At 39.5% G+C, this 24,184-nt stretch overlaps 1 protein-coding gene across 1 annotated transcript in view; it reads right to left on the bottom strand.

The window, feature by feature from the left end:
- LOC133456208 (immunoglobulin-like and fibronectin type III domain-containing protein 1) overlaps positions 1–20,346 on the bottom strand; it is a 29,144-nt gene extending 8,798 nt beyond the window's left edge. Inside the window, exons 1-20 of the mRNA XM_061734656.1 lie at positions 20,221–20,346; positions 16,973–17,049; positions 16,372–16,431; positions 15,341–15,463; positions 14,944–15,083; positions 14,721–14,820; positions 13,894–13,930; positions 13,634–13,805; positions 12,550–12,754; positions 11,957–12,229; positions 10,913–11,242; positions 9,257–9,415; positions 8,675–8,794; positions 6,806–6,946; positions 5,765–5,899; positions 5,303–5,419; positions 4,634–4,758; positions 3,919–4,060; positions 3,503–3,796; positions 1,256–1,552 (exon numbers count right to left, since the gene is read on the bottom strand). Coding sequence (XP_061590640.1) covers positions 1,256–1,552; positions 3,503–3,796; positions 3,919–4,060; positions 4,634–4,758; positions 5,303–5,419; positions 5,765–5,899; positions 6,806–6,946; positions 8,675–8,794; positions 9,257–9,415; positions 10,913–11,242; positions 11,957–12,229; positions 12,550–12,754; positions 13,634–13,805; positions 13,894–13,930; positions 14,721–14,820; positions 14,944–15,083; positions 15,341–15,463; positions 16,372–16,431; positions 16,973–17,018 — 3,016 coding nt within the window. The 5' untranslated portion in view covers positions 17,019–17,049; positions 20,221–20,346. The remainder of the gene's footprint in view (positions 1–1,255; positions 1,553–3,502; positions 3,797–3,918; positions 4,061–4,633; positions 4,759–5,302; positions 5,420–5,764; positions 5,900–6,805; positions 6,947–8,674; positions 8,795–9,256; positions 9,416–10,912; positions 11,243–11,956; positions 12,230–12,549; positions 12,755–13,633; positions 13,806–13,893; positions 13,931–14,720; positions 14,821–14,943; positions 15,084–15,340; positions 15,464–16,371; positions 16,432–16,972; positions 17,050–20,220) is intronic.
- Between the last annotated feature and the right edge of the window lie 3,838 nt (positions 20,347–24,184).

Raw genomic sequence — 24,184 nt, 5'->3', positions numbered from 1 at the left:
CATTGAATTGAATTGAATTGAATAATGTCTTAGTTTTACTGAATCTCAGTGCAGCATTTAATACAGTTGACCACAATATTTTACTCAAATGACTGGAGAACAGGGCGGGTGTTTCTTGAACTGTACTAAACTGGTTGAAAACATACTTAGAGAACAGGAATTACTTTGTGTCAGTATGTAACTTTACATCTGAGCAGACAATTATGTGGAGTTTCCCATGTTTCCATTCTGCTTAACATCTACATGCTCCCACTGGCACAGATTACAAAGAACAACAAAATAAACTACCATAGCTGAGGTAATTGTCTCTGGAGCTCTGGTGATTACAAATCACCACAGACCTACTTGAGTCCTCCGACCAAAAAAATTGACCACATTAGTCCAGCTCTTAGGTCTTAACACTGGCTGCCTGTCCATCAGAGGATACACTTAAACGTTCTGACGCTGGTCTATAAAGCTCTGAATGAGTTAGGATCAAAAAACATCAGTGACCTCCCAACCCAGTATGAACCTTCTAACACCCCTCAGGTAATCAGGTAATCGATTCAGTCTTTTATCAGTTCCCAGAGTCAGAGCCAGACAGGGAGGAGCTGTATTCAGCTTCTATGCTCCACATATGCTCTGGAATAAACTCCCAGAAAGCCTCAGATCAGCTGAAAACTCAGTTTATTTATATCCAGGTTGAAAACACACCTGTTTCTCAGCTACATTCGGATAAAGTTCAAAATCTGCACTGCTACTTTTAAGCTTGAGTTTAAGACTTGATCGCATTTTAACTACTGGTTTTATCTATTGCTCTTTTTTCTTTCTTTCCTCTTGTTTAAATCTTAAACCATGCTTTTATTTTCTGCTATGTGATGATGTTGTAATGTCTCTGTAAAGCACTTTGTATCACCTTGTTGTTGAATTGTACGAAATAAATAAACTTGCCTTTCCTTGATAATGCTTTATGCTCCTACGAGATTGCTCCCTGTATGGATTGGGTGCACACAGTCACGCTGCTAAATGGACCTTTTACCTCTACCTTTACTATAGGTTTATAGATTAAACACCACAGCCAACAAAAAACATTGAAATATTGCAGTTTTTGTTTAAATGAATTTGGAGATTATGTCATAGTTACATTAACGGTGCCCTGGACCATGAAGTGATCTAAGTGGACACTTGTCATTTGACAGTACAATGATAGAGTGATGTATTTAATGAACTCGTACTATAATGCATATTATTGTTCTTTAATACTGATTTGGCTTACCAAACATGCCAGCTTGCATGTCGTCAGTTTCCATCAATTCACTTGTACCCTCTAAAGTCACTGCCCGAATGTGATACCAATATCTCCGTCCACGGTCCACATTTGTATCACGGTATCTGGGCACAGTGGGCATTTCCCCAATTTTCTTCCAGGTGTTCCGTCCCACTTGTTGACGCTCAAGTAGGTACTTAATCACTGGTGAACCACCATCATCCTTTGGTGGCCTCCAGCTGAATTCAATACAGTTGGCTGAACTCTCAATTACCTCTACAGGACCCAGAGGTGAAGTTGGTTTGTCTGAAACACAAAGAAATGCTCTACAATTGAAGAAAAACTAAACAAAACGTAAATCTTTAAATCTGAGGTCAAAAACCAAACAAAAAAAAAGCAGCAAACTTGAAGTTTTATGATAATTTTGGTCAGGTTCTGAAATACATTTAACGTTTTAATGGATTTTTTAATGGATGTTCACCGAAGCTTTGAAGCAATCTGTTATCTGCTGATTTTAGATCTGACACCCTCTCTAGGGGTATAAGTAGGACACATAACCAATGCTTCCTAAAGTGAAGCATTTTATAATGCATGTGCTTTTTCAGTTACTTCTGCTTTTGGGTGAGGTATAGTTGTGCAATAAAACCGGAAATTCAAGTAGAACAGCTGGAAATTTATGTTGCATTTTACATTTTCGGCTTACAGGGTCACAGCTATCTTTGAAGAAGCCTACATGTGATAAATGCGATAAACCAGCTCAGTCATTTGTTGGCTTCAGTGGATATGAGGCAGACGTTGCTAGTATCTTTATTTGCTGGTTTAGATGGAATGACTCAAAGAACACTGGCAAAAATGTTGGTTAGTCATGTGAAAACGCTTTGTGGTTCACCTCTGAAACCAGAGACCAAGACTCTGAAGCATTGCCCACTTTATTGTGTGTAATTACCAGGAGAAGGGAGGCTTTGGTGAGAGTGGGGTGTTTGTTACCGGCACCACAAATCAGCTGACACCTGACATGGTGCACTACAGGAGCTCCTTCTTGCCCACAGCAATAAACTTCTACACTGAATCTTTGAAGAGACTTAAATCACGACTACTGCAACAGTTAATTTATTTGTAGGGAGTCGCATTTTTTCTCATAGTTTGGCCGGTGGTGCGACTTATACTCTGGAGCGACTTATGTGAGAAATTATTAACACATGATTACCGTTATATCATTTCACATGTTATTTTCACACTAAACCGCAAGACGGCAAACTGCAACTGACGATGAGTCTGACACGGATGGTTTGGTAAACTTCTGAGCATGTTATTTATCCTATAGTTATCTGAATAACTCTTAATATGTTATGTTATACATACCAGGCACGTTCTCAGTTGTGTCATGTAACATACTGTAAGCATACCATACAATCATTCAGCCTGTTGTTGCCTCTATTCTATTTCTTATTTTAAATTGCCTTTCAAGATGACATGTCTGTTCTTGGTGTTTGATTTTATAAAATAAATTTCCCCCAAATTTGCATTTTCTCGCAAAAATGCGACATATACTCCAGTGCAACTTATATATGTTTTTTCGTTCTTTTTTATGCATTTTATGGCTGGTGCGACTTGTACTCCGGAGCGACTTACAGTATAGTCCGGAAAATACGTTTTTTTTTTATCTTTAACCTTGAATTTAAAATTTTGAATCAGTGTTCGGTTTCTACTTGGCAGGAATACCAACAGACCAGTCCTTGTTGAAGGGACAGGGCACATAAAGAAGATCGCCAGGCAGACAAACAAAAAGTAAATGTACTTCTACCTGTCAATGTTCATTCATTAGGCTTCAGGGACAGATTTAAGTATGGGTGACATTGGGCAGTGACCTTATAACCTTAACTAGATGCTGTTTAGCTGATCTGAGAGTTGTCAAGACAGCAAGCTGTCAAACTCGGAAGAGTAGGGAGATGTGGAAGGGGTGATGCCTATGGGATGGTCTGCAGACTTCAAATCCGATAACATTAACTGAGGATATGTCTGCACTGGTCATTTTTAAAAGACAAACAGATCTGCTTTTCTGCTTGTTAGCTCAGTGTCAGAAGAGAGCTTCATCTACTGTATGTCACCACCGTTACCCATATACTTCATGTTGCATGTGCCAGTATTTTCATCAGAATCAGCTCTCATTTTTAATGAGAGAGACAGAGAGAGATAGGGAAATGAAAAGAAGTACCTACCTTAACATCTGATTTTTTTGATCATGTTGTAACTCACCAAGCACAACAAGCTGTGAGAATGCCTCAGTGAAGCCATGCTCGTTCTTGAGCTTGAGCTTGATCTCTCCTGTGTCCTTCCTCTGGCATCTGCTCAGCAGCAGACGGCTGTGACAGGCAGATTTCTCTATCTTTGTATTGTTGTCATCTTGGAGCTCTTCTCCTTCTTTGAACCACTGAATCTTTATAGGTTTGTGGCCAACAAACTGCAGTTTGAAAACAGCATTGTGTCCTGCTTTAACTGTCAAAGGCTCAGTGAAAGTACGGAGGTCTTCGCCATCAAACCTTGGGGGATCTAAAAAAGAAAGTATCACTTTCAGGGTGGTTGGAGTGATGATCTGTGCTAAGATTATTTTCCTTTATTTTTTATTAGGGTTTTAAATGCAATAAGTTTGCTTTCTAAACAAAATATCAAACCTTTGACGTTGATCATCGCCTCTGTTTTACGACCATCTGCCTCAAAACGGTATTTCCCAGAATGCTCTTCACTGCACTTGATTATGAGTAACTTATGGACCGGTCCATCTTTAGTGATGGACACATTATCGTCCGGGGATATCTGATAGGAAATGGAGCAAAGTTATGAAAATAAAGACCCCAGACCCCCAGAAGGATTTCGCTTCAGCTGTGCTTTTTCTCACATTTATTATTTATTGTTTTAAAGACATGCAGCATGAATACAAGGACAACAGAAAGGGTCATGGTAATGTGATTACATGATTTTGATTCAAGCCAAACTTGTGCATTTGTACACTCACAACAGTTTGTTATGTTAATTATGTCTTCATGCTCATAAGAAAGGCATATGTTTTTTAAATTAATTTATAAATATGAAATCAGTCTGACTTTATTTCAATGGCATTATGTGGAAACTTTCAGCACACAGAAGAAGCAGCCGTGCAGTCATGCCCAATGAAGCGGGAAAGCAGATTAGTCTGCACAGCTACGACAAATTACTGGTTCCATGGTCATCTGCATAGACAAGTGCAAGTTCACACCCACACACACACAACTACAGAGACACACACCTCTGGCACAGAGCATAAAAAGCTCTGCTATTGTTCTAAGCTGCCGTTATGCACTTTAACAACCAGCTACCCTGAACCGGACAAGAAAAAAGTTTATAACTAACCTTTTTACCATCTCTGAGCCAGACTCCCTCACAGTCTTCACTGCTGAGCTTGCAGGTTAGCTCAGCTTCCTCATTAATGATGGCATGGACATCAGACAAACCCCAGATGAACTGAACACCCGGATCTAAGAACAGTTAAAAGTTTGATAGTCTTAGTATCATCTCTCAATTGTTTGAGGAACAGTGTGTTTATTTTATTTTATCTTTTGAATAACTGTTTAAGATCATTTGGCAAGAAAAAAACTGAACCTATCTCTGACCAACTTCACCAAATTAAAATAAATAAATGAATAAATAAAAATATATAATTTGACAACAGCAACACACTTGAAAAAAAGGGAAAAAGAAAAAAGACAAAATTACAAAATTACAATAGCTCATATAATGGATATAATGTAGTTGTCTGTGAAGAGCATGGAAAAAAATAATCCTTCGCAATTTTGCCTTTAAAACAGAGGTTCAAAGAAGTTAACACTTTACAGATTTTTTGCCTTATAAAATGTTACAATTTTAGGCTTTTAAAAAAAAAATGTAATTAGTACCAATAAATAGTAATAATAAAAAAAGTTTTTATCTTATTTTTTTCAGTAAAAAAAAAAAAGAAATCATAATTTTTGTTGCAGCCCTTTCTAGAAATGTGGCTGCGATTCAGTTGTTGTGATCACTCACCGAGCACTGAATCCTCCACCAGTGGGCCTTGTCTCTTGCGTTTCGTATGTGTTGAATGCTCACTGACATCTTCAGTCTCCTCACACTGACCCTGGTCTTCAGGAGATGAATTTTTACCTGTTGAAATGACAATATGCTGCTGTTTCCTTACATAGTCATGAGAACTAGTTGAGAACAATACAATGTTTAGTTTTGGATGTTGCAAAATGACATTTAAGAGAGTCATACTTTTGTTAGGCTCATCAAATAAAGGCACGTAAGAAACAAAATGCTTGCTACATGAATAAACACTATACAATCAGACCTGTCATCACTGATGTGAGTGGTCATTGAGTACTAATCATAAAAGAAGTTGTGGAGCAATAAGAAGTGGCTCATTTAATAGAGGAATCTCAAAGAGTCGTGGGATCACTAATCTATACAACCAAACAATGTCATAATACATCATGTGTGGTCAGTTACCATTGACTGCATCTGTGGTCTTTTTGCCTCGCTTGGAACTTTTCTGATCCTTGCTGAGGCCAGCAGAGTCAGCATCTTCATCAGAATCACTTGCTTCACTGTCACTTCCGTCCTCATTTGGATCCATGATCCTCCCTGTTTAAGAAACACACACAAGGCTTGAACAGGGTGGACTTTGTGTATGATCTGCACAATTGCATTCCAACGGTATTTATTTAGAAAATGTCCTAGCTAATGATAATAATCACATTTAATAATAAAAAAAACGGATCCAATACTGATTTATAGTTATAAACATGATACTTGCGTCTGCAGGTAACTGAACATCTCTATTAGTGCTGTGTGTAAAGCCAAAGGTTGGATTTTTCCCTCTGATTTCCCCAAAAAATTAGTTTTGTGTCTGAAATTGACCTGAGTTGATTAGAAAATCAAAATAAATTGAAATCAGAACTGATTTGACTTGATTTGGGAAATTGGCAGCTGTTCCCGGCCGTGTTGCTCACAGAAGAAGACAAAACCTTCAATTAGTAGTGTACACCTTTTACCAGCAGGATCATGTGCTTTTTCAAAAATGTACTTTTAAATAACTCAAAAAATAAAAGAAAATAAAAATAACTCAAGATAAAAAACAAACAAAATCACAACTGCAACAATAAATTCAATTTCTTTGGCTATAGTATGTCATGCAACTGATACATGCATGCTTGATTGTGACAGGCAGATCCAACAATCCCATGGAACCCATTTCAAGACTATACAAAATGTTTAGTTTTGGATGTTGCACAATGGCATTTAGGAGAGTCATACTTTTGTGAGGCTTATCAAACAAAGGCACGTAAGAAACAGAATGCTTGCTACATGAATATACACTATACAATCAGACCTGTCATCACTGATGTGAGTGGTCATTCAGTACTACTCATAAAAGAAGTTGTGGAGCAATAAGAAGTGGCTCATTTAGTAGAGGAACCTCAAAGAGTCGTGGGATCACTAATCTATACAACCAAACATTGTCATAATACATCATGTGTGGTCAGTTACCATTGACTCTGGTCTTTTTGCCTCGCTTGGAACTTTGCTTGGAACTTCTCTGATCCTTGTTGTGGCCAGCAGAGTCAGCATCTTCATCAGAATCACTTGCTTCATTGTCACTTCCGTCCTCATTTGGATCCATGATCCTCCCTGTTTAAGAAACACACACAAGGCTTGAACAGGGTGGACTTTGTGTATGATCTGCACAACTGCATTCCAAAGTTATTTATACTGATTTATAGTTACATGATACTTGTGTGTGCAGGCAACTGAACATCTCTATAAGTGCTGTGTGTAAAGCCAAAGGTTGGATTTTTCCCTCTGATTTCCCCCCAAAATTTGTTTTGTGTCTGAAACTGACTTGAGTTGATTAGAAAATCAAAATAAATTGAAATCAGAACTGATTTGAGAGGAGTCAAGAGGAGAGGAGAGGTTCAGTGAACGCACCACGACATGTGGTAGTATCGCGAGAGCTACGAGGCAGTAGAATCCAACATGGTGAGGTAGTTTGTTTTTTTCAGTAAAAAGCTTCAAAAACGAATAGAAACTTAGATTAATATAACGAAAGGGTCGTTTATAATTAGTTTATACAGTTTAGAAAACAACCTGGAGAGAAGCGAATCTTTTGACCCATTTATAGACGACAAACCAAACAATGTCATAATACATTATGGGCCCGATTTACTAAGATCCTAAATAAAGAGTACTAAATTGCGTGTGCACTGAAAAGGTTTGCGCGTGCTGTTGTTGTGTGTTTTGCGGGTGATCAACTAAGATTGCGTGCGCAATTGATAACAGGTGCAAACAGCAGTATTTAAATGAGGTGTTGCGCGTCTTACGGTTTGCGGCGCAAACTTTGCGCCATGGAGAGTCTGGATGGAAAGCAGGATATAGTCGCAAGCGCAAAATGAAATTTGACGAGTTGGAGTTGTAGAGATATTAGTGGAAGAGGCAAATTGTTGTGCCGTATTCAGCACCCCTGCCGTGAAAAGCACCCCCTCGTATATTCAATGATAAGTAGACCAAGAAAAAAAACAACACACTGACACTTCAATATATTTATATATACACACTCACACAAACACATACTTAGGAGTTTATATTATATATATTTACAAATATTATGGAAGACAACACAGTAAGCAGGCTATTAATTAATGATATCAATAACCATTTACCCGATTTTTTTTTTTTTACCCGAATCCATGAGCGCATTTTAACATGAATCATTAACACAAAACTGGACGCTAAACAGAACATGGACAACAGAACATGAACAGAACACGGAATGAGAATATAATTTTTGTCAGACGAGGGGGTGCTTTTCACGGCAGGGGTGCTGAATACGGCACAACACCGGGGTATGACTGCAGAACAAGTATAGGCGCACAATGAGAAACACTTTTTTCTCCATGAAAACACAGGATTTATTTATTTTCACAAATAAAAAAATGAATGTGCCTCCTGTGGCAACCTTTTGCTGAATAATACTCGATTTAACATTCAAATAAAATATTTCTCCTTTTGCATGTGGAGATTAGCACCTTCCTTTCGAACGTATTAAATACAGACGCAATCACAATCCACGCAAAAACTTTCAGGCTTGGTAAATCTCATTGCGCGTGGTAAATTGACATATTTGCATCTTTCCCTCCCAGTATTTAGGGATTTCTGGTGGGTACGCCCCATATTGATTATTCATCAGGGCAAAAGTACTAAATGGATTGCGTGTGCTATTTTGCGCATTTGAGAGACGCAGTCCTCAAATGCGCTGTTAGTAGATCAGCTGGCACTTTGGTTTGCGGGTGCTGTCAAGTTTGCACACGTTTTTACACACGCAAATCTTTAGTAAATCGGGCCCTATGTGTGGTCAGTTACCATTGCCTGTGGTCTTTTTGCCTTGCTTGGAACTTCGCTTGGAACTTCTCTGATCCTTGTTGTGGCCAGCAGAGTCAGCATCTTCATCAGCATCACTTGCTTCATTGTCACTTCCGTCCCCTGTTTAACAAACACACACAAGGCTTGACAGGGTGGACTTTGTGTATGATCTGCACAACTGCATTCCAACGTTATTTATTTAGAAAGTGTCCTAGCTAATTATCATCATCAAATGTAATCATTAAAAACAAAACTGATCCAATACTGATTTATAGTTATAAACATGATACTTTTTTCTGCAGGCATGTGAACGTCTCTATTAGTGCTGTGTGGAAAGCCAAAGGTTGGATTTTTTTCCTTTGATTTCCAAGAATTTGATCAGTAGCGTCGTGCACAGCATTTACCAACAGGTTCATATGCTTGTTCAAACATTTACTTCACTCAAAAAATCCCAAATAATCACGATTTCAACTATAAATACAACTTCTTTGGCCATAGTATGTCATGCAACTGGTACATGCATGCTTATCTGTGACAGGCAGATGCAACAATCCCATATGCAGCCAAAAGTCCCTGTCTTACCAGACGTATTCTGTTTCCAATGGACCTTCTTTGCTTTCGCTTGATTGATGACTGACATTGTGGAGTTTGTAGTTCCTCTGGATTCAGCCATTTCACTGGGATTTAACATTTGGTCCCGGTCGACATCAACATCTACATCCACACATCCACTGCTGGACTCTACACAGACACAACACATCCCCAAAATTAAAGTCTTCTACCATATAGTTTTAGACTTCAGATACTGTATCCATTTTTAAAAAAGATTGCATTTCTGTTTTCGGTCTGGTGATCAGGTTTGTATCATTTAACACGTTTGTACCCCAGGACGTGACACTAAGGAGGTTCTGAAAGTGTACGATACATTTCTCTGCAAACAGTGAGGTCTAAGGGCTGTTTTGTCATGGCACATATCCAAAAAGAGACCACTTTATATGTAGCTGACCAACTATGAGCTGCCCACAACAAAAGTATTCCACTTCATTTCTCTCTTTAATTAAAACGAAAGTGTAGCAACTATTCAATTCAATTCAATTCAATTTTATTTATATAGCGTCTAATACAACAGAGTTGTCTCTAGACGCTTTACAGAGACCCATACCCAGAACATGACCCCCGAGCAGTTATTACATAAACAATGGCAGGTAAAAACTCCCCTAGTGGGAGAAAAACCTTAAGCCAAACAGTGGCAAGGAAAAACTCCCCTTTAGGAGGGAAGAAACCTTGAGCAGGACCAGGCTCATAAGGGGGGACCCTCCTGCCGAGGGCCAGACTGGTGGGTCAGGGACGGCAACAGCACAGCAGGCAGGTGGAAGCAGCAACGGGATGACCAGGGGTGGGGACCGCAGGCCGGCACGCAGCTCCCGAAGCTCCGGCCCAATCAGCAAGTCCCAGGTTGGGGTGCAGGGTCGGGGAAAGACTTGTGCTCCGTAATGCAAGCTACAAGCCACCCACGACCACCTGCAGGACAAAAGAGAGAAAAGGGAGGAGAAGGGGGGGCCAGCAACGAGATGACCAGGGGTGGGGACCGCAGGCCAGCACGCAGCTCCCGAAGCTCCGGCCCAATCAGCAAGTCCCAGGTTGGGGTGCAGGGTCAGGGAAAGACTTGTGCTCCGTAATGCAAGCTACAAGCCACCCACGACCACCTGCAGGACAAAAGAGAGAAAAGGGAGGAGAAGGGGGGGCCAGCAACGGGATGACCAGGGGTGGGGACCGCAGGCCAGCATGCAGCTCCCGAAGCTCCGGCCCAATCAGCAAGTCCCAGTTTGGGGTGCAGGGTCAGGGAAAGACTTGTGCTCCGTAATGCAAGCTACAAGCCACCCACGACCACCTGCAGGTTCCGGTGTCCGGCAAAGGATGCTGCAACATGGACAAAAGAGAGAAAAGGGAGGAGAAGGGGGGGCCAGCACAAGAAACTACAGGAGCGACTCTGACACACTAAAGTTTACACTACCTAGAGATTTACCAACACCAGCTAGAGGTTTACTAAACACTAACTATAGGCTTTACTAACTTACTAACTTTACTAACTAACTTTACTAACTTTTTCAACTAGTCTCTGTGTTATGAGTATAAATGTTCAACTTAACCCCGGCTGACCTCTCACTACAGCCATGGTTGTAAAAATGCTTTAGTTCAGTAAATATTGAGTTGTTATCGTGCTAAAATTCACTGCACCTTTGGTGTCTTTCTTCCTCTCAGGGACTGCTGCTCCAGTTGGGTGTCCTGCGTCTGTTACGCATCCTGGATCTTCTGATTTCCATCCCGTTCCACCTTCCATTAATGTTTTGGCCTTTTCCACCGTGGCTTTCCATTCTTCTATTGTTACTCCTTTTTTCATTTGTCCTGCTGTGTGTTCTGCTTTTACACCTCCTGAAATCCTCCCCATTTCCTTCTGGTGTTTTATTTGCTGCTCTTTGCCCACTTTTTCACGGTCAGTCTGTGCTCCACCAGGCGATGGAACTTTACGGACTGTCTTCTTACTCGCAAATTCAGGGTCGCTCTCATCTTAAAGGAAACCAAACGTAACATACAGAACTTATTTATTCATTTATTACTCAGAAGTCATAACCTTTAGGTGATAATGTTAGGACTATATTGGTGCAGATTAATAATTGTTGCATGGTACAACCCTCAGATGGCGCTGTATCAACTCATTCAGATAGGCAAGGCATGTTTTGGAGAATCTTGGTGGGGGGGCATTATTAAGTTTTATGTTTTATGTAAAGCGCTTTGCGTTGCCTTTTTTCTTTTGTATGAAAAGCGCTTAACAAATAAAGTTTGATAAAGTTTGATCTTTTTGGGGGGGAAGTAATGGTACCCATGTACTCTGGATGGAAGAGAGATGAAAAGGATTGCCTAGACTGCTGTAGGAAACGAAGTAATGCTAGTATGTACCTTCGGTCCTGACCTTTCACCAACAGACTAAATCGTGGAGAATTTTGAAACCAAAAAAATACCACAATGAGCACCCTGCTGTCGCACACCTGTAAACATCTGCAGGATGAACGGAGCAAAATCACGACTGAATCTCTTCATTGCATCATTCTTTGATGCCAGACACCTTTTTTATGCTTTTTGAATTGCAAAAATAGATGTGTTTTAATATCAACACTGTTTCATTTCTTAACATACGAGTTCATACGCTGTTTAAAGAATTTAAATCAGAGTAAATCTAAGGTCCCAGCTTTTCAGATTCAGGATTCTAGCATGCAATGTTACCTTCCACTACCAGCCAGGCACTGCAGGATGTGATGCCGGCCACAGCCGAGTAGATGCTTTTGTCCGTCTTATTGCAGTCTTTGATCAGAAGGCTGTGGATCAGTTTGTCTTCCGACACGATTATACTGCATCTTCCCCCTTGTTCCACAACCACGCCTTTCTTCATCCACGTGATCCTCGGTAGTGGGTGGGTCAGAACACACTCAAAGAGGGCGTCCTCTTTTTCTTGAACTTGAATCTCCTGAATTTTGATAACAAAGTCCACATGGGAAACTGGGGAAAATAAAAAAACATGGTAAATGTGAGAGAATTTATAAACCCCACATCATCTGTCTCCAACCGAGAATCACATTTAATCGTGAATTCGAGTTCTTACAGAAGGAACTTAGTCAGGTTGAAGTTTACCTCTTGTCCTTATCACTGTATGACCACTCAGCCACGGTCTGCTTGTAACACTAATTCATCTAAGAATTTAAAGACAAACTGGAGAGAGGAACTATTGTAACTTCCCCCTTTAAAGTGTGGGACAGCAGTGTGCCGTCCAGATATTAAAGATTTGGGCCGAGATAAATGTTTTGCTTGGTGAACCTTACGTTTGAACTCTGCGATGAGTCGGTCCTCTTCATCGTCTGCCTGATTGAGATGTCTGTTGCGCAGGTTGACCTTCCCGTCATCTCGTTGATACTGCTCCTTGTCATTGTGCAGGGAGGGGTCATGCTTTATATCCTTTACCCTCGCAACACCTTTAATACCATGCTTCTCTGTTGCATCATCATCGGACGAACTTATACCGTCCTGCTAAGTGCACAGAAGAGATGAAAGAGTTAAGAAAAATGTAATCGGATTACATGCACTATATTGTGTTTTTTTTTTTTACAGTGTTAACATTTTCAATATTCACCCAAAGATTCAAAGGTCAAGGCCACGTATGGCGGATTAGGAAGGAGGCAAAATATAAAATAAAAGTTCAACTGCATCTTTAAGAAGTCGCACTTTGATTGATTGATTCAAAAAGAGACTAGAAGGGATTTGCATGGTTTTCTGTTTACAGCGCATAATATCATGACATAATTCAAGTAATCCGGAGAAATTTCAGAGTGTAGAGGATGCAAGACTGCAGTGGACACACACAGGCAGGTTTCTGGAGAGACTTTGTCAATCTCTAAAATACAAAGCTTCACAAATCTTATTTAAAACTCTGACGTGTTAATCTTGTCCAGGAGCAGCATCTGGCATGGACCATCCCACAATGGAAATGTTTAAGCTCGGCTGTACCTTTACGATTCATTTTGTGCTCTTGTTGAGCACACATGTGTGTGTGTGTGTGTGTGTGTGTGTGTGTGTTTTGTTTGTCTGTTTTTTAAAGCTTAATTTCATCAATTTTTTGATATTGACGAGAAGGAAACATCTGATCCACATGAGGGCAAGATAGTATGAGTGAGATGAGCTGCAAAAATAGAACACTGACCGCAAGTAAACACTTTAAACACTTGTCTGCAGATTTTAAGCAATAACTACACATGAAGGATTAAGTTGCTATTATAGCCAAGACAAATATATCACCAAACTATAAGACCAAACTGGCTTCAGAAAAATATTAAATAGTGAATGATTCATGAAGAAAACCATGAATGATATAGCCTATTATTGATAGTAAAAAAGGGAACATTTTCATACCTTGTTCTTCTTTCGTTTTCTCTCCATCTTCTTCTCTTCAAGTTTCTTGAGAATCAGATGTAAGTCTGTAACACCAAACTCTGAGCAGATATGCTCATAGTCGCTCCGGTCAGCATTCAGCATTTTATCCCAGAACCTTTCATCATTTTCTCCGTCTGCTGGCTGTACTTTACTATAAGATCGGATATATGCGGAGTTAAATAAATCAGCTATATAATTAAAAAATAGAAAAAAAAATATCAGTAGTCTACAATTCTTACCTTTTCCTCAACATTTTTCTGAAATCTGCTGGATTTGCTGAAAACAGAATTCAAAAACAGAAAACAGAATTCAAATCAATTTGAACACAGTGCACAGTGCATACATGAACTACATATACATATATATTAATATATGTATATGTAACTCGTTTCGGCTCCACTTTAATCTGAATCAATGTTCCGAGTATGATGAGAAAATCACAAAGGCTACATGAAACCTCTGCAGTTATTCGTCACAGAATTGTCACAACGGCCTTCACACATTCGTGCACAAACCAGAGTAAAGTTGAGCCGAGCCGTCAGTCATCAGTCACGTGCATAACATTTATGTAGCTGCACTGCAGCAGCGCGGCGGAAAGGTCGGCAGTGTGCATCCCCACCGGCCGGCGGGACGCAGAGCGAAGGCCACTTACAGACTGTGTACGTGAGCTAGTTAAACTCAAAAGGTCAGTGTTTGCTGCTAAGTGGGATAGTTCAGAGCACAAACTAATATGTGACAACAAACGTGAGAGCCAATATGCCGTATAAACAACGACGCGGCAGAGTGAAAGACTGTGTCACATACGATGTTACTAATCTGCTGAAAAATGTTGTTCTCGGCAGGAGCAGCAACAGTTTTAAACCCTGTGTCCCAGAAAACCTTCTGCTTTGTTGCAGACCAAGATCATGTATATCATGAGTGTCATGCTGGGGGGTTTCTGGGTTTTGAGCTGAGAAGATTTTCACATCTTCAGAGCTTGGTGCCGTATTAGAGACCTGCAGTGTCTGTCGGAAAGCAGTAACAATTACATTTTTCTTTGTAGCTGCATCACATTAATACGCCTTACCATCCATCACATTTAACACAGTTGCGCAGACGGCTTTTCCATATTCGTTCGCAGCATAGCATTTGTAGGTGTCAGCCTCTTCTGCAGTCACTTTGTGGATCTGGAAATATCAACAAGTAAATGAATTCACAAAACAAGCCGAACAAGTTTGACTATGTTTCAGTCTCGAGCAGTCACAGTGAAAAGCAGCGCTGCGACAAACCTCTGCAATTTAGTGGCTCACCTCTAAAATGTGCTCCTTTGTTGAGTCGTCATACTTCCGTTGAAACGTGTCATTGTCTGGAATAAGCCCTTTAGTTCTCCTCCATGACACATCTGGTTTTGGGTCCCCTGTCACCAAAGCCCTGAAAACAGCTGTTTTTCCTATAGAATGTGTTAAAAAGTATTTTAAACACAGCATGTTAGGTGCATGTACCCCAGAAATGTGTCTACTTTCGATTTTTGTTCTGTTTCAGTCAGAGTAATATTAAAAAAAAAAAAAAACAGGAAGTTTCTCAATCCCAGAGAAGCGTATACTGCATCTAGTGATGCTTGTCTTCTTTGTAACTATGCAGTTCCTTGACAGATAATATCTCCATCGCAAAATATATAACAAAATATTTAATAAAAGAGCAACCCACCTTCCTGGACGGTTGCTGGAATCGGTTTGCATTGGAAATCTGGGGTACTTTTACCCTCTGGCAGGTCCGGTTCATACTGTGTGATCATCACTCCGGGAGTCTTAGACCTTCTCCGAGTAGCGCCTAAACAAAACCACACATATATTAAAGTGTGTATACAGAGAATCATCTGTGAACATAGCAAATAACTGCAACCTAACAGAGCACACCAACCGATCCATCAAAGTAGGATTTATTGTTGGTAAGAGTGTTTCTCTTCTCATTTGCTACCAGTAGATGTCAGGAATGGCTAACACTGTGTGCACAGCGGTATCAACTCTAAAGAAGATGCCCAGTCAGAAAAAAGCAACAGCACAAGCCTTTTATGATCTGTTTATAAGAATAAAACACCAATTTAATTCCAGTGACAGCTGCATGTTTTAGTTTTCTGACAGGCGGCCTACAAGTGACAGTTATATTACCTCATACTTTTGCTTCTACATTGTACATTATTGTCAAATGTGATGGTTTATTTTTGTTTGAGAAGTAAGACATCTGAGAACATCAACACTAACAACAGTCAGTAACTAACTGTTGATTAAAGTCAAGATTCTGTAATATTTCTTCATTTAAATATTGGAGTTCAATTCACATAAAATAAAATATCAAACTCCTGTTTGTCAACAGCGGAAATAATGTGTCCCATTTTGACATAAGACTCCAAGCTCCATATTTTAAAACACGAAGTGCATGAAGTCATTTCTGTGATCCTAACTATCTGGATTGCTGCTGAACTTTGTCTTCTCAGCCTTTGGATGCTTGAAGATTGAGAATAATGGACAAAGAATGGGGATTAATGATAATAAGGGCAGTCACAGAACAAACCAGTCATGCCACTGATTTGACAAGGTACAAAACACAAGCAGACAGAATGTTCAATAAGACACAGTATTATATTAAGTATTTTTTCATTATTCATAATAGTGGTTGTATTTTAGTATAGTAATTTCATTTGTCTACGAGACAAAAAAAGAAAAAGTCTTTAATTTCACCTGTTTTGGTGCCGGACACTTCATTAAAGCGCTGGATGTACTGGTGAACGATGGAGAAACCTGGACAGAAAGTAAGTACATGACATCAGTGGGAGATGAGGTGATGCTGCTGTGGGACATTGAGAAGTTCACAGTATAGTTTACACATAAATGATGTTCAACTGAAGAAGTTTGGAATTGGCTGCTGGGGTTGAATGGCTTTATATTTGGATTTGGAGTAAAAAGCAATGAATGTGTAAAGGGGTTTGGCCCAATGGGAAAAGAGAAGAAAATTGTGTAAACACAACCGTATCTATCACATTATCAAACTCAGTAAGTCTGACGTTGACTCTCCAGACTAGTTCGCCTCCAGATTCAGGATTTTTTTATTTTTATAAAAAATGTATTTATATGGACTTTTTCCAAAAGCCAGAAGCCAGAAATGTAACAGCGTGAGAGCCCCTTATGTTCAACGCTGGCCAATGTCCTCAGAAAAGCCCAGGATTGAAAACTTGTTTTGACACCATTTCCTTGGGCCTGCTATGTACTTATGTAAGGTTTACTTTAATAGTAAGAGAAATATGCAGGGAAAAAAATAGAAAAAATAATTGTAGTACTGTACGTGGTCTGGGGGTCGACTTGCTGGGGCCATTGACACTTTTCCACATGTTGGGAAGATTCAACAGCCAAAAGGGAGATCTGCAAACAGAAAGGAATGTGATAATTAATGTCGGTGACGATACTTCTACGTACATAGCATTAGTTGTCAGCTCTGATAATTTGTTTTACCTGCTCTGTGGCCTCTTTTTAAATGTATGTTTTTGTTCCTAAGCTACCTTAGTTCTTCAGCTTCCAATATGATATTCAGTACTTTACCTTTAAAAGCTCCTTCAGGCTGCACAAGCTAAACACTGCACCGCAAGTGATATAGAAGCAATACACTATTAACATCTAACATCAGCTGCTTGCACCAAGGTAGAGAAAAAACTTATCCTCTGTTGATGAATGGTGCTTTTTTATAATAGGATGTTTTAAAAGGAGGAATGTTTCAAGATTGTAGATTAAAATATCTCAAAATAACCTAGAAAAAGAAAGAGAATGATCAGAAATAAAAAGGGATGGGAATCAAGAATCGGTTCATGTGCAGAACTGGTTCCCAGTGTTTCAATTCCTTAGAATCGTTTTGAAAACGATTCCCTTTTCTATTCCAGTGGGAACGAATGACGTCATCACACGTGTTGCTACACAAGCATAAGCCAGCAGTCAATACTAGACATACATTTCAGTAAAAAATGATGACAACAGGGCAACTTGCAACACTTGCCAAGTGTATATTTTTTCAAAGGGAGGAAATACTACCAACATGCTGAAACATTTGAGTACACAGCAATAAAAATCAATGAATGTTGCGTTTTCGGACAGCGCCGGACAACCGTCAGTAATCATCAACTCAGCAGCAGCAGCAAGGTTAGCAGGTCATTGGCTAACAATACTGAAGGTAATTAATTAACTAACGAACACTGCCAATCATATTAGCGCTATTTGCCTCATTGTTGTCTTTTTTTTCCAAATGAGAGTCGATATGGGGAGGCGATAAAGAACAGAATCATTAAGCAGAATCGAAAATGGAATTGGAATCGTAAAAATCTTATCAATTCCCATCCCTAGAAATAAGTGCAGTCATGTCACACAAATGATGACTTGCTATTTGGTTGCTAAGATATCTACCAACCACATCTATCAGGTCTATCCAGTCTTGTAATACCAGTTTATGCCATGTGTGGCAGTAGCGAGCAACACAGCAGCCTCAGTACATGATGACGCAAAGAAGGCACACGGTTTGTGGGCGTTCTTTAACTTGTTGTGAGTCATGTAAGTACTGAAAAGGCGGTTTGGAAACGTGATGTCTGAACAAGAACAAGAAAAGTGATTGCACTCTCGGTTAGAGATTTTGATTCCAGATTCTGTGTTTTGATTCTCAGATTTTGGATTTTGATTATATTTGGTGTTGAATTGACGCCATTAAATCGACAAGAAGGAACTGTCCGTTTTCTCTTTTCATATACAAGGGAAGACTGTAGCACGGCGAGTGCCACGGGGCCCGACCGACAGGATGGAGAGGACACGGAGTTAGTGCAGAATCCCTTTATTCAGAACACCAGAAACCCTCACACGTGCCCAAGCACCTTCACACAGCTTCAGCTTCATCATTCCCCTTGCTGCTGTCCAGCTCTGCCTTATAAGGCAGGCAGGGTGGAGGCACGGCAGCCACTCAGGCGGATGGGACACAGGTGCGTGTGTCCCATCAACCTCTCCACCCTGCCACAAAGACCAATTCAGTTTGTGCAGCTATACTGCCCCCATTTTGATTGGACTGTGGAGTTTGAATTTAATTTTTGGCTTCACATTACATATTGCTCCTTTAAAGCTGTTGGACTCTCCATGGTGGTGCTTTGAAATGTCTGTCTTTATGCATCACTTATCCCTGTATGAGTGACATGAAGCGAATACGTTCCTGTGGGTTGTACATGCCTTGAGAAATAAGTATCTTAAATAAAACGTTTATGCTCAGTCTTGGTCTAAATTGTCTTACAGTTTTTGTTTTGCAATTCGAAGGATGTCATTATAAATACATCCTTTGAAGCTATTAATGAACTGATTGAGATTGAAGGTGAGGTGGTTTGGACTTGATTAGTCAAATGCCTCCGTGTTAATCTGACATCCCCTTTCTCTCATACTGGCACAGGAAGTTCAGCAGCAGGGGGTAGTTTAGCCTATTCATCGACCCTTTGTCTCCAGTTTGTGTAAGTTAGAATTTATTTCCTCAACCGTTGCCCTGAAATCTAAAGGTCCTAATTGTGTATTGATAAATCAATGGAATTGCCCATAGGGCAGAAATGGCAGATGGGATTGTAATTGTACTTTTTCCCCCTCCTCTCCTTTCTGTCAGTGTGTCATTGATCTATAATATTTTCTAAACTATAAACTATAAATATTTAATTCCGTATCGTCCTGTAGTATCTATACGCTATTAGCGGCGTTACCTTTATGATCAGAGGGACACTGCGTAGTTGAGTAGTACCACAGGCATCGGATCTGGTGCCGAAAATACTCAACAGACCAAACCACTCTAATATTGATTATGTTGAGACCTGACGACAGAGATTTTTGTTTTTGATATAGATCTTTGACGTAACCTGGGAGGGGAGCAGGTATTGTAACTGAGGAGATGAAGATGTGCTTTTTGGATAACGCTCAGCTGCTTGTTGCAGTTACATCATTCAAGGTAAAATCATGATTACACACTGATGCTGCAAAGCCTTCAATCTGTAGGTGAGGCATGGTAAATTGATTTATATATATACCCATAGACAGTTCAAAGTGCTTTGCTTTATATACGGAAATAAAAACAAGTTTAAAGAAAAAACACCAAGGAAAACACTAATCTTTTGCTTCCAGACCTTTGCATTGCCACTTCAGTAAGGAACTTACACCACACCAATTCCCAGAATTGGAGAAAAATGGTCTCAATACACCACAATAGCCTTCTCGTCTGAATACTGCATCAAATAATAACTTAACAAATATAGAGAGAGTAAAAGGAAGAGAGAACATAATGCTTTCTTCTTTTAAATCATTGCTAGAGACACATCTTTCACAAAATGATAGAAGACCAAAGGAGTTAAAGCCTTTGATGTGTGTTTTTATGTTTTCTAAAGAGTGTCCTGTAAACCTCTGAGGTGTTCAGCTTCTGACAGCTCACAAACTGTCATCCACTTACATATCATACAGAAGTAAGGGCCAACTCATGGGCAGAATATACCTTCGGTATAGCACACGGACACACACCGAGAGAAAAGAGTGGTTTACCTGTCTGCAGCTCTGTGCTCACTCCCACTCAGACTGGTTTATAGAAGAGGAATAAACCTGCTGCCTCCTGAGTTTTACTGGATGTAAAATCCTTTGGTTTTACTGCCTGCGAGCTTGTGCCCACAAAGTGACTGTCAAGAGAGGCTTCCTCTGTTTAGGCAGATGGATGCTGCATGCGGGTGAGTTATTATTAAGGAGGAGTGGGGTGGAGGAGGTGGGGGTTTCTGAATGAGGTAAAGTAGGAGTGAAAAGGCAGGGGGAGAAGGGAGGCCTACCAATGACAAGTTAGACGTGAGGCCTGTCTCTCACAGCGTTAATTACTGATGACAATGTACTCATCTTTCAGGGAACAGCTGCTGAGATGAGAAAAGTAATTGGCACGTTCATTGTGTTTCTGTTGTCTCGTTCTGTAGTCTCTTCTCTTGCAGATGCTGTCATGCAAGTGTCAGACTATGGTTAGATGGATTTTTTTTTTTAGCAATTACCCCTGCTTAGTTGGAGATAAACTTCTTCTTTTAAATAAATAAATATGTATAGCTTTTAAAGGAATACTTGAGAGTTTCCACAGGCTATGCTTTCAACCACGGAGCTGTTGACTATAAATTAAATGCACATAAGTGACTTAAACGATAGCCTGCAGGTAACTTGGCACAGTAAAGCATTGCTGATCATTTGGACTGTGAAACATATACTGAAAGAGTGTAACTTGAATGCTTAATTTCTTTCAGCTGTATGATGCTGACATTTTCTGTTCTTCTTATTTACTTGTTTTGATTGAAGTCTACCCTTGCATGGATATCAGAGACGCTGACATGCTGCTAACCAGGCGCTAATCCTCCTGTCTGCAGTGTACTTCTTATGTTACGATGTATTGCATAATCGAGGTTGTGGCATTTATGTGCCATAAGCTCTTCCTCTCATGTCTTTGAAGCAGTCGTGACTTTGGAAAAGGACGGTTGAATTGGGGAACAAGGCATTACTGATCAAGGTCAAGCATCAGAACACCAAACCCATTTGTCACATTACGAATCAGACTGTGTGTAACTTGTGTCTGGATGTAGAATGTGTCCAGTGCAACATCGTGCATTAGAAGATCTGTAGCTGACTTGAGCCTACACTTTATTTACTCATTCTTTTTTATGTCATGAGTCATGGGGGGTCTGCTGGAGCTTATTCCAGTCACCAACAAGCGAAAGGCAGCGGTACATCCTTGGTACATTGGCAATCCATCACAGGACTACTTTGTTTGTGCAGTTGCTTAGCTAATTTCCTAATGTGATGTAACTAAATTAATTCCTTTAATTCCTGTTATGTTCTCTCCATGGAAACTTGTTTGTGTTTTTTGCCACATTGGCAGTGTGACTACTTTGGTTTGAGGAAAGCTTTGGCGAACAGATTACTGTTAAATTTGATGTGCTTATCCTTGGTCCCACAAACACTGACTTATAAGGGCAATTGGCTAACTTCACTTAAAATGTCCACTTTTATGAACTTTTTATTCATGTCAGCACATCTGCTTAAACCTAGTCCAAGTTTACTCCTGCAGTATTCTAATGTGACTTTTTCAAACAGGTCAAAATGATCATCACCCCATCAAAGAACTACGGAACAAATACTGACCAATGATTGCATTATTTATAAAACTTTGTTACACATTCCATGTTAAGGCCCCTATTTGTTTCACATTTGAATGTAAAATAAATAAAAAGGTCATAATCCCTTCTTCCACAGCTGAATTATGGGTCATAGATTTGGAAGTCTGTCATAAGATAAGATAAGAGATAAGATAATCCTTTATTTCTCCCTCAATGGGGAAACTCACTTTGTTTAGCAGCAGTACACTTAACACACAAATGCAGGGGAGGGGTAAAACATTTAAAAAAGTAAAAAATATATATAATTACGAGATATAAACAGAATCAGAATCAGAATCAGAAAAAGCTTTATTGCCAGGTCAGACATAAATCAGACGAGAGAACTTGACTCCGGTTTACACCGATGGCACCATTAATACGGACGCTATAATATAGTAGTAAGTATATACAGTACATCGCAATGGAAATAGAGGTAGTGCAGGAGAAAAAAAAATAAAAAAATGGTCTGATGAGATGATGTGGATGCTGCTTTTGTTCGGCAAAAGACCCAAAATGCATCATTCAGTGAAACCTCGTGATGTGAGCATAACGCTTTGAGACTATTTCAGGCACAGCCTTGTTCAGGTTGATGGGATCATGAAAAAAGATGATTATTTCAATTTCCTGGGGAATAATTTAAAGAAGTTTGCTTTCAGACTAAATTTAAGTTGCTGGAACTTCTGACAAACCAAACATGCAGTACACCTAAATTTGTCCAAAACATTTTCAACAACTACAAAGGGAGGAGGAGCTCAATGTAAACGTCCATGCGACCACACAATTTGGATACATTTGCTGTAAGAGAGTGGATAAAGCCCTTAAAGAGATATTTGTTGCTGCTAATATTATAGTTATGATCTTTTTTCTTTTTTTCACAAAGAAGTGTTTTAATGGGGAAAAGAAATGAATATGTTATACGTTTTATAACATTTCACTGAATGTGCATTATTTCTTTCTTTATTTCTTTGAGTGAGCTCATCAAGACGAATCCCATGGAAATACATGTGTATATTTTCAGTGCCTGTCAGTCAAGACTGACTTAGATAGAAAAAAAAAAACTGACTTAGATCAATGAAGTGACGTTTGACAAAGCAGAGCAGAACAGCAGCCTGGCATATCCTAATCTGGATATTGTACAGGGGATAGACTCTTCTCATGTGATGAACAACACAGGATTACTTCTTATTCAACCTCAACCTATTGAGCAATATTGATCTCTGCAGCTCAGTGTATCTCCAAAAATCATGTGGACTTCCTCTGTTTCTATGTTATCATTTAAATGCAATTTTGTTACACTCTTCTGTGCTGCTTGCAAAATACTTCCTGAGTCCCTATGGTACAGTCCCCCACAAAAGGGAAGTGCTTCACCACCAAGGCACACAGTGGAAACTGTCTTTATGTGGAAACTGTCTTTAGACTGAATAATTGATAGAAATATAAGTTTCAAACATGTTGGATATCTCAACAGCAATACAATCTAAAGGCACAACATCCAAATGCTGCCAGCATACTTCCATGCATGCCCTTCCACATACAGTACCTCTAATACAACTCAATAGGCTATTGAATTGGCCTGAGCTCACATAAACCAGCTGGATTAGGAATTAAACCCCTTCAGCTTAGCCTTCCTATATTGCTAAAATGTCATACTGCATAGCTTTCATTCCAGTCATAGCAAGCCATAAAGAGCTATCACTGATGTGCTAACTAGACAGCCCGGCCTGTCTCTGTTGTTGCTGTTGTTCTGTTTGAATCAAAACACATTTCTACTCAAAATATGGCTGTTAAGTTTTTGTAACCTTTCAGTTTGCCAAAATAATAGGGAACAAGATATTTCCAAGTTTCAGAAAAATCAGCAAAGGGTTGTTACCTTGTCTTTTTTGTGTGTTATTCTATAAAGAATAGCTGTGAAGTCCATAGAGGTATGCTCTTGAAGATGTATAAAGAAATGTCCTCAATGAGCAAATGCCTAATTGTAGATATAATGGGTTTTTGTGCGTTAGTGCCCTTCACTTGATAGATACAGGAAAGGGTGGAAAACATGCAATTAAGAGCCCGGGGCCAGAACCAGAGTTATTATCGTTCACGAAAACGAACGAAATAACGAAAACTAAAATTGAAAAAACAATTTAGTTAACTGAACTAAATAAAAACGAAAATTAAAAGACAAAAACGATAACTAACTGAAACTATATTGCATGTTTAGAAAACTAACTAAAACAAACTGAAATTATAGATATAATTTCTTCCGTTTTCGTCCCTGTCAATATAAACCTCTTGGTATGATCAATTTATTCCGCTCTGGCCGTTTATCTCCAACTGGCAGCTAC

Source organism: Cololabis saira, chromosome 12 (genome assembly GCF_033807715.1).
Source record: "Cololabis saira isolate AMF1-May2022 chromosome 12, fColSai1.1, whole genome shotgun sequence".
Taxonomy (NCBI): Eukaryota; Metazoa; Chordata; class Actinopteri; order Beloniformes; family Belonidae; genus Cololabis; species Cololabis saira.
This window is presented reverse-complemented; position numbering and strand designations above follow the sequence as displayed.